General features: G+C 39.1%; 1 protein-coding gene across 7 annotated transcripts in view; it reads right to left on the bottom strand.

The window, feature by feature from the left end:
- The window catches only part of LOC121943888 (uncharacterized), a 45,325-nt gene that overhangs the window by 3,328 nt on the left and 31,092 nt on the right, over window positions 1–10,905 (bottom strand). For 2 of the 7 annotated variants that reach the window (XM_088076704.1, XM_088076707.1), the window contains exons 10-19: window positions 9,787–10,326; window positions 7,463–7,548; window positions 6,483–6,704; window positions 6,156–6,329; window positions 5,594–5,693; window positions 4,930–5,061; window positions 3,419–3,505; window positions 3,008–3,106; window positions 2,593–2,634; window positions 235–267 (exon numbers count right to left, since the gene is read on the bottom strand). In XM_088076704.1, the coding sequence (XP_087932830.1) occupies window positions 235–267; window positions 2,593–2,634; window positions 3,008–3,106; window positions 3,419–3,505; window positions 4,930–5,061; window positions 5,594–5,693; window positions 6,156–6,329; window positions 6,483–6,704; window positions 7,463–7,548; window positions 9,787–10,326 (1,515 nt within the window). The remainder of the gene's footprint in view (window positions 1–234; window positions 268–2,592; window positions 2,635–3,007; window positions 3,107–3,418; window positions 3,506–4,929; window positions 5,062–5,593; window positions 5,694–6,155; window positions 6,330–6,482; window positions 6,705–7,462; window positions 7,549–9,786; window positions 10,327–10,905) is intronic. The other 5 variants (XM_088076708.1, XM_088076706.1, XM_088076709.1 and 2 more) reach the window with 5 other exon arrangements.

Genomic DNA, 10,905 nt, shown 5'->3' with positions numbered 1-10,905 from the left:
TTTAGAAACACTGAACATGATACCAATGAAATGTACCAATGTTTGCAGTTTGCAGAGATTTAGCATGGCAGTTAATGTGTAAACTCTCTCTTAATATTGTTGTGTCTGCATACTATTTGATTGGCCAAATACATGTTTTTATAAGGGCATTTCTTTCCTGTTCATTGCATATTGGAACAATACTCAGAAATCATTTCCTCTCTTGCTGACAGAAAACAATGGCTCACTACTCACTTAGCTGCTGTGTCTTGCAGTTCTGTATCCAGTCTGGTTTAGCATTGGGTTAGAGGGCAGAGAAAGCAAAACGTTAGTGAGGGAGGTAAGCAAGCGACAGGTGGTGACCTTACAGTCAGTACACATGCAGTTGCTGGGGATTAGTAGCCTGTTATCCACGTTGCCAAAGGAGGGTGAATGGAAGGAAAGGAGGACAAGCATCAGTGCTCTACCGTGGGAAAAGTTCAAGATCAAAGGAGAGAGCCACAGATGCACTGCGATGCACAGGGAGCAAAAATGTTCAACAATAAACCAGTCAAATCAGCCAACTTTATCCTCACATACTGAACACTTTTTTAACGCACTGGGACAAGGTCAATCTGTAGTTTTCAGACTCAAGACATGGACCCTTACAGTAATCATAAAAAAATATAAAACATTAAAACCTTATGTATCATATAGGGCTGTTAGCATTAATGTGTTAATCACAATACTATTAAGGTCACACATATTTGTTTTTTTTTTTAATCCTGGTAATCACCAGCCGACATTTCTGTCTTTAAGAGGCCGTACCCCGCTGAGTTTTAAAGCTACAGTGGTGATACTGGTGTCATAGGAATCTATAAGCCTCTCAGGAAGGTGGTTAAATAACGCTCCAAAGTTAGGATAAATATTTTAGATAGAAAAATGGCATGGTCATTTCACAGGGGTCCCTTGACCTTTGCCCTCAAGATGAGGGAATGAAAATGGGTTCTATGGGTACCCATGAGTCTAACCTTTGCAGACATGCCCACTTTATGCTCGTCCCATGCAGTGTTTTGCTGTCCTTTGATTCCTCATCAAGATAATCTGGTAGAAACTGATTTACCCTGTTAATATGGATTCCATTAAACATGCAATTAAAAAATGTGATTAATCGCAATTAACTATAGAAATTATGCAAATATTGGCGATTAAAAAACGTAATCATTTAATGACCCCCTATAATAATCTGTCTTTCACAGAGAGTGTCCTCATCACATAAAAACAAACAAAAGCAATGGTCATTTGTCCCAACGAGTGACCGGTAGTTGTGTACACGACTGTCCTCTCAACAGGAAAGTGTGCCAGTGTGCACTGGACGCTAACCAACTTGTTTGAGTTTGCCTAAATTTGGCCCTATTTTAAAGCCATAATGTGTTGTTTTACTTATGAGAAAGTCCAGTCTGTGCTGCTGCTCTTTACAGTTCACTAAAACCCTTTGCAATCAATCATACTGACGGACAACTGTTTTTAGTATTCGAGTGTGTCCCACTATGCATAGCATGTAAACTACACAACAAACCATCTGACTAGCCTACTTGTAGCTTTGGGTGTAACTGTGTATATCTGATTGTTAGTGCCAGCTTCCTCGGGGTATGTGCTCATTAGATCTTTACTAAAATATCACAGATGACAGCAGTGCTGGAGTGTAACTATTTTCAGATTTAAATAAATCTTGACATTTTTAAGCTTTCATTCGGTAAATAAATCAAAACTTGTGTTTTTACACATACTTTTGTTTGTTCTGCTCCTTTTCATGTCATTGTTACTCCCAATCTCCCCTGGGTTTAAAAGTGCACATTTTATTTTGTAATGCATGCCTGACATCTTGGCACTGCAGCTCACGCTTGCATACCTGTCTCATTATCACAATCAAATTCTGGTGGTTGTTCTGTACCTCCACTGTCTGGCTGTGAGCTTGTTTTGATCATAAACAAAATGCTGAGGGTGGCAGATTTGGGTGCATTAACTTTAAAAAGTTAATATCCCATTTTTTCCATTCTCTATTTTGTCTTTTCAATATACCGATATTTCTCATCCTTTCACTCTCGCATCTTCTACCTTAGCCTCTGCAAATGTAGCCTGTGGTGTAATCAAAGTTACGCATAACGTCCTGTGTCATCACACACCAGAGATCAGGAGTTACACAACTTATGTGTCCAAGTAGAGCTAGTCATGGTTAAGTTTGTCTACCGCTTAATGCTGTCGTGTGAAGCTGATGTTGAATTTTTAAGAGCCTAATGCGACAGCCTTCATGATCTATTTTTAAAACTTTTGTGTTTATCAACCCTGTCAAAGGCCATTATGGCCAAACAACCAACTCCGCTTGCCAGGAATCTTCCCAGTTAGCCACTCCATCCCTGGATGACATGTGTACATAAAAAACCAATTAACAGGGACAGTTGCATCACAGACTGAAAAAAGTAAGAAAATCAATATTTGGCCCATTCCATGTTGGACAAGGAGACAGCCAAAGGTCAGTCAAAGGTTAGTCCCAGCATGAGGAAATTCAAAATAGCATTTAAGGGAGACTTCTACACAACCAACTGATCAGTACAGGCAGGTTAGGTGATTTACCTCATGCATGCAAATTTGTGTAAACCCCTCTCCTCGTCATACCTTGGGGCAAAGTGAGAGATTTTTTTTAGTCCACAAACAGCCGCTGGAAACAACCAGTTCTACTGTCTAAGGCAGACTTCACACAGGTTTTAGTCAGCAATTTAAAATGGTAAAGCTGAGTGGAGGAGGGGAAGCAAGGTAGTTAATTTGGTAACAGCTTTCCCATGGTCCCTCTAAGCAGACTATAATGGCAGGCTGTCACCAAAACAATAGATTTTAAAAAAGGACAAGGCTTCCCAACAGACTGAGTGGTGTTGTAAGCTTTTAAATTAATCAAATATTTTCACAGAAGGGGAGTGTGTTTTTGTTTTCATCTTATCTGAACACAAGTGACTTGTGGATTCATATGATTTACAGATAGAGGCTGACTCACTTTATGATGCTGGGTGGAATGTGGACATACTCCATCGGGATGATTTCTCCAAGCTCCTGCAGGCTGTTCACATACTTGATCTTGCTGCTGAACTTGGAGCTGTACAACACAGAAAGCGTAAAGGTCATTCTCAGTGATTTGCAATATAATGTGTATGTTAGTTGGCTCCTGGATGTGTAATCAAATGATTCTTATTGGTGGTGGTGTCAGCTAAATATATATCACAAGGTATGCCCATATGAAATAGTGAAATACTGTATCACGGAGACTGTTAAAGTGCTGTGAGGATTTCTTTCCAATATGGCAACGATATAGTTATTGGTATAGTTGAGAATGCAATGTGGTGTGCATCCTGAGGTTGAGAGAGGTTGAGAGTGGTTGAGAGTGTCATCTAAATGTGAATTTATGGACCTTATGAAGGGTCTGGTGATCCCCAGCAAAGTCCGTATGAACCAGGAAGGATGGACAATAATGAACATCTTAAGGTTCTTCTTCAGTCTGTGGGACAAGAGGCAAAGTGGTGTAAAAAGATCAGTAAAAGTTTCATTCATAACTACAACTTATTCACTTAATAATAATGGCAAACTGTGCAGAGCAAACACACAATATATAGTCTCATATACTTTACATAAAAGTAATACCTCTTAATCATCACCTATGACCCTCCAGCAGTGTGTGGCGGTGTATTTATTTGCAGAAAACATGCCCTCTGCCTGTATTTTCTTATTTTCTTCTTAATTTGGTTTGTTCAGGATGTGTCTGGTCTTGGTGTCAACCGTTGAGTGTGTTGCCCCCAGCCAATAGCCGTGCAAGGTTTGAACCACAGACTGTATAAATAATGGCTGTAGCTGCCATGATGTCACCCGCTGGTTTGTTGACTGCTGTTTTGAAGCCTCAAGGTCGGCATTTCGGTTGTCGCCATATTGGTTATTTTTGAGCCATAACAACCATATTTGGACGATAAGCTTGAGCTGTGGAGGAGCGAGGGGGTTGGATCTGACTCACAAATCGTAGGGACGCCTTTTGTAGTTACTTAGTAAAACCTCTGACAAAAGTTTCACACACTGCCCCCTCCTTCAATTCCTGAATCTTCACTCTGTCTCTGAGGTTCCCCAACTTCTAAATTCAAAATTGTCAGCATTTTTCTGCTTTTTGACTCTGATGTCTCAACATCCACCAAATGCTCTTAAATGAGGTAGTGACACAGCATATAAATAATCAGTGACACCATTACAGCCAGAAAGAACGACTGAGTTTATCACACATTTCTTGTTTAGCATTACAAAAAAAGGCTCACTATATCCCCTTCAGATAGTTAGTGAAATGTATTATAGGTATGCCCTCTACTGGCCAACTTATGAAACTGCTGTTGAGTAGTGATGGGAAAAACATCTACCTTTGAGAAATTCCTAATCAAACACATGCTGAGTTATAGTTATCATAGTGAGAAGCCACTGAAATAAGCAAACCAGCAACTTAAAATTTTTACGCATCAATGTAAAATAATTTTGTCATGTCATTTATTTAGACAAAATCTCTGTGCTGTGCAATTAAAAACAGCTCTAAAGAGAATAAAAGAACACTAATATGATTAATAGCAAGACACACACTGTTTGAAGATTGGGTTCAAAAGCTGTTTGTGATGAAAGTACAGTGGAGTTTGGTTTAATGTGTTTTGGGGAACATGAATGTGTATGTACAGTCTCTCATCTCAGTCCAATTATTTCTTCCTTAGTCTGCATGCCACTTTTCACTCCGGTCCTCAGGTGCGCCTCTAACCTAACTTCTCAACCCCGCTAAAAGCTGCAGGATTCACGCTGGTGAGTGAAACAAAGCTCTGGGGGACATGTGTTGTTATAACTGTAATCTTTAATGTTAATTAAAGATTACAGTTTCCATGCACTTGTTTGTTAAAACATTACCTTCTGTCTATCATTTGGTAGCACTTTTTCATCCAGGTGAAGCCGGGCATCCTCCTGCGGGGTGTGGCGCCATTCAGGTAAACAATCATGTAATCTTCTGCCACCATTAGTTCCAAAGTACTTATTACATACCTACACAGACAATGGAAAAATCAGTGTAGTATGTACCTAAATTCACACATAATGAAAAGCAACATAAGCTAAATGGTGTAATATACATAAATAAATCCAAATCCACAAAGTGGGGCTGTTTTTCATGGTTTGATTAGGCCCATTAATTCCTATTAAGGAAAATCTTTCTGCAGCATGTCATGATATTTTACACAAGAGTTGTTCCAACTCTCTGGAAGGCCATTTCTTGTTTCAACACAAAAGTATCATGCACAAGCAAATCCATAAAGATTTTTTCTTTCATTGTTTTGTGTGGAGGAACTTGAGTATCTAGCTCTCCACCTCATTTGACACCTTTGGGATTAATGGGAACACAGACTGCCACTTATTCAAAGCCTTGCTTAAAGAGTGAGGGTTTAACTGCAGCACATTAAAGCCTGTGGTTTTGCAAAGAGATGTTAAACAATCACAAATGAGTGTATGATCATGTTTCCACCTGACATATTACATGTCCACAGGGGTTTGATGTTGTATAGTAGTTAGCTTTACTTACAGAAAAAGATTTTCCATTACATAGTTGTAATTTTCACAGTCGCTGTCCGGTAGGAAGCATGCTGCAAACACGATGATGGCATTCTGTTCCGCATAATAACCTGAAAAAGTGAAAAAGACAGGCATAGTGAGTCTTATTTACAGCGCATAAGAGCAAACTTTTTGCCCTCAACTTGTATGAAACAGTTTTCTCTAAAACAATTGAGACTGCAAATTTTTCCTCTACCTCTCCACATTCATTGCAAAAGGAGCTTATACGAGGAGATGCAGGTTAAAACTGTGTCCTTTTAAACTTGTGTGGCACGTGTGCCCTAATTTTACAAACAAGGACATTTTGAGAATAAAGGATGAACCATCTACTGTAGTAGTTTCTATCAGTGAGCTAGAATTGATTTCCTGTTAATTCATTGATTAATTCAGTTCAGACAATGTAAAAACAGAGACATCCACCTGAATGGGGAGCATCAGGAGGGAGGGCAGCAGTATAGGTCAAATGATACAGAGCTATAAAACACACAACAGAAACAGGTAGGTATGGATTTTAAGTGTTTGTATTTGTGTACCTCCATGAGAAACAACTCTTTTGTATGGCTCAATGCACTTCATATCAATGCGATGCTCCTGCTCTCCAATTACCACGCTCCTCCACAGCCTGTTTTCCCTGCTCTCCTCAGCTGCTCTATGTCCTGCAAGCCCTTCGCTTGATGCTGCTCCTGCACCCAGATCAGACTCATCCCCTGTTTGTGACAGAAAGACAAATTTTACAAAACAACAAATTAAAACTTTTACTGTAACTTTTTTTTTGACAACAGACAATGTAAGCGTGGCTGTCTGTCTGCATGCCCTGTGTGCACATTAGTTAATACTGTATCTACAAGTGTGTGTCTGACCGCGTCCGTTGAAGTCTGGTATGTCGGCCTCATCGGGTGTGTCCAGCTCATCTATGTTGACATCCAGGTCATCACCAGTATCCAACGCCTCGTCCTCTGTGTCCAGAGCATCCTCTGAGACAAGAGATCCCTCGCTGCGGTCCAGTGACACGTTCATTGGTGGAGCTGCTAACTTTCTCCTTTGATTCGAACCGCCTGACAGATCTGCAGAGGAGGGAGGATCTAGTCAAAGAGAGATGGTTTAATTTCTTAGTTTCCTTATCTTTTTTTTAGAGAGAGAGATTGTCGATTCAATCAAATTTTTCTTTCATGTGACTTTCTTTGAAGAAGCATTCTTCCTATTGCTATAGGAATAAGGTGAGAATTAAGATGAAACAATATCATTCATTTTAGGGTGTAAAAATTTGACATTAATATGTATAATAATATTTTATTTTTTATTTAACCTTTATTTAATCAGATTTTTAAAAAAAAACAAAAAAAAACCCAATTAAGATGAAAATCTTTTTTTCAATGGTGACCTTGCCAAGAATGCGGCAAAGTACACAAAAAACAAAGTAAAAAGTAAAAAAAAACAAAAAAAAAACTGTCTATGCATTAAAGGAAAAAGTTGAATGTACAGACAATGTACAATACATACAGACAAAAAAGGCATCAGGACTTGCCAAATTGTCATGCATTGTAACAAGACCAGTTTGTGTTAATGACTTTTGTTAACTTTTGTTTAAATCCAAGTAAACCTCCTAAATCATGATAATTATTTCCATTAAACCGTTAAAACATATCTTGAACACGTTTAAAGCTGTTTCTTAAAACTCCACTGAACATTAAATGTTGATATCAGACTTAAAGTGTTTCTTTAAGCCTATACCTCTAACCATTTACCTATAATGTGCAGCAAATGTCACTGGCACTAAAACATCCCAAAAATATAAATAACAGGAGCAACATAAGTTTAGATTATCTTGCTGTTTATTTACCTTCTCTGTTATCCATTTCCTCAGCAGCGTCCTCACTGGAGGCCGTCTTTATCATCATCCCTGCTGCACCGTCCTGTTGGGAGTGTCTGCTCAGAGGCACAGATAGACAATAATGATCCACAACATAAATTATCATTGCTATCGCCACTGCTACCAAAGGCACAGCTACGCACAGTATGGGGCAAAACAAGCCAAAGACAATCATCTACAAAGAAATCTGACTTTCCCCATGGCACTGAATGAGATAGAATTTTCAATCTATTCATTTGACTTTGGACAAAAAAGATTACGGAAGCAGACAGAGAGAAAGTGACTCACTGCTTCATTCCCAGGCTGCACGTGTGGGCTGACAAAACAATACTGCGCAGTGTTGCTACCACCCCCCCAACCAAAGCCCCTCTGACAGCCTCTGATTAACATAAGGCCTGCTAACAATAGAGAGAAGCAGCACAGAGAAACCAGCACACATGATTACACTTCGGAACAGACACAGAATTTTCTTTCTTTTTGAAAAAAAAAATCTCTCTCTTAGGACACCTACCTTTCCCTCACCATGCCTTCTCCCAGCATGAGAGACTAAACCATTCTCTCCACAATCAAGTCACATGATCACTTGATTATGAAAAGGTCTGCCGTGTATGCACGCAATCACACCCACCCACACACACAGTAAAAGACAGGGGAGGGTCGTCCATCCCAAAGAGGGGGCAGGTCATCTGAATTACAAAGTGGGGCAAAACAAGTACCATGATGCAACTGCTAATGAGGAACAATGAATCCACAGCATTCACACACACACACACACACATACAGCAAACATGAATACATGTACACAAACTGAACACTGATTCCAGAACATGACTTTTCATTGAGAAAAAATACATCTTGGATGAGGTATAACATGTAAGACAGAAGCAATAGCAGAAGCTGAAATTTGTATGACTTTTAGTCCCTAGTATGGCCTCTGTATTTCCCATAATGCATCTTAAAAGCATAGTTCATAGTTTGTTAGGCTTTCTGTGACTGACAAATACCTATTACTCCAACTCAGTTGGAGTGGGTTATTTTTGCGTGGAATGAAGACTTTAGATTTTGTCCCCCATGTCCTCCAGGGGAAGCTACTGTATGTCAGTAAAGGGTCTGTTAATGGCCACACGAAATTAAAACATGAAAAGTTGTTTAAATGTACATATGAGCATGTGAGCATTTTTTAAAGACAGACTTGAAAACATGTGAACCTTTAAGATCTGGGGTCAAGAAATAAGCATTTTTTCAGTCTGTTCACCAAAAATGGACCTGTTTCTGCTTCTTTAATACTTTTTTGAGCCTACATGTTTATCCTGTAATACAACGCTCTGACTTTTGACTCTGACTAAATACTTTTACACACTCTTGATACTTCAAATCTTTGCTTCTTTGGTTCAAAGAAAATAAAGGTTATCTAAAGAATTAATCATAGTTTACATTGATCTGTGCTGCCTCCCTGTGGTAAAAGACAGTAGTGCAGCTCTAAGGCTTTGGAAAATCTATGCAAATCCACTGCTGATCTGTTTCTTTCAACACAGGATGGGCAGAAACCCTTATAATCATGTTTCTATGAGGTTCTAATGCAGCCACATGAAAAAAAAAAGATTCTGTATTTATGGATTTATAAGAATCTCATAATTCTTAATTTTCATGAGAAAAAAATGCTAATTTTGTTGAACTTTTGAGATAATTATCTTCCAAATTCTTATTTTTCTAAATTAATGCAATTATTATCTTATTGATCTAGAAAAACAAGAGCAGAATTTGTTGCCATGAGAACTTTTCTCATAATTCTGAGATAACAATCTTGTTATTCAGAAAAACAAGGGCAGGATTTTTTCTTCTCAATTGAATGCATTACATTTCCATATATTTCAGCTTTTTAAAAAAGACAAATAAAAGAAAAACTCTATCTGAAATAATATTGACTTGCAGAGGCTAAGTTGTAAAGGTCATTGGCATTCAGCTGATATCAATAGGACATGGTTTTAAATCACATAGAGCACTAAGAATCAAAGTTTTACACAGTGCTGTACCTGTTGTCATATTTTACTGTAAATTTATTATGTTGATCCGTTCGGTACACACAACATCGTTTGCACGTCTGTCGGTCCTGGGAGAAGGATCCCTCCTCAGTTGCTCTAAGGTTTCTACAATTTTTTTTGTTTTGTTTTTATGTGATGTTTTAAAGCCCTCTGAGGCAATTTGTGATTTCTGATATTGGCCTTTAAAAATAAAACTGAACTGAACTGAACTTACTGAAGGGAACAATCAAGTCAGAATGAGTGAAAACTCACCTCGAGACGAGAAAGTGTACATATCCCTCCTGCACATACCGCGCATGATCTTCTCTCTCGGGCTGGACATGTGACTGGTAGAATTGCTGCCCGTCAAACTGGTAATGAGCGTGATCTGACTCATACTGACTCTGGCCATCAGCTTGATACTGGGAGCTCTGGAGTTCAGAGGCACACATGGAGTCATCTCTGTACTGGCTTTCAGCTAAATATTGGAAACTGGAACTTTGATCGTTTGGTCTATACTCAGCATGAACTTCAGGTTGGTAGTAGCTTCCAGCCTGCTCGGAGCTGTACTGTAGAGCTGTGGTATCAGTTGTAAACTCAGCGTAGACATCTGGGGTGTTTTGCTGGCTGTTGGATTTAGTAGTTACACAGGCTGTGTGAGCGCTCTGGTTTTCAGTTCTTTGGTCGATGTGGTGGTAGTTGTAGCCATGTTGGGTTTGATCCTGAGTTACATTATCACTTCCTGTCCACTGATATGCAGTGTTCTGGTTGGTTGGCTGGGAGGAAAGCTGTGATGTCACATCTTGGCGTCTTCTTGTAGGGAAATAGGGGGTTTAGGATCAGGGCAGAAAGAAGGAGAAATGAAAGAAATTGTAAATACAAATGGCAGTGAACCTCATCCATTTACATCTGGTATTTTGTATGGCCCATGTATTCTTGAAATATTCAAATTTTGGTTGCTTTACTTATAATCAACACATACGCTCATTAGGACATGTGGGTTGCTTGTGAGATCAAGCTTTCACTGGGCAATTTCTGCTCTTCAGCTTCTTCAGCAGACTGTTGAGTTCAACTCTTAATCTTAGGCACACATTAAATTGGGCATACACCGTACGATCTGAGCCTATATGTGATCCAATTTTTGAGCCGCAACATTCATTTGAGATTAGACGCAAATCTCAGCTGTTTCTGGCATTGTTTCCTGTATAGTGTAAAGACGGCACGAGGACCGATCATGGCCCAAAAACAGGTCCCATATTAAGGTCTTACGTTCAGATGAAGTTCTGACAAATCAGAAATTTTGATCAGGCTTTACACTGCTGAAATGGAGCCAAGACTCAATTCCACAAGGCCATTGCAATTTTTCAATCAATGCAAGAATGTAGCTGATAC

Source organism: Plectropomus leopardus, chromosome 4 (assembly GCF_026936395.1).
Source record: "Plectropomus leopardus strain MGB_pleo_1.0 chromosome 4, ASM2693639v1, whole genome shotgun sequence".
NCBI classification, from domain to species: domain Eukaryota; kingdom Metazoa; phylum Chordata; class Actinopteri; order Perciformes; family Serranidae; genus Plectropomus; species Plectropomus leopardus.
The sequence above is the reverse complement of the archived record's forward strand: the minus strand, read 5'-3'. Positions and strand labels throughout refer to the sequence as shown.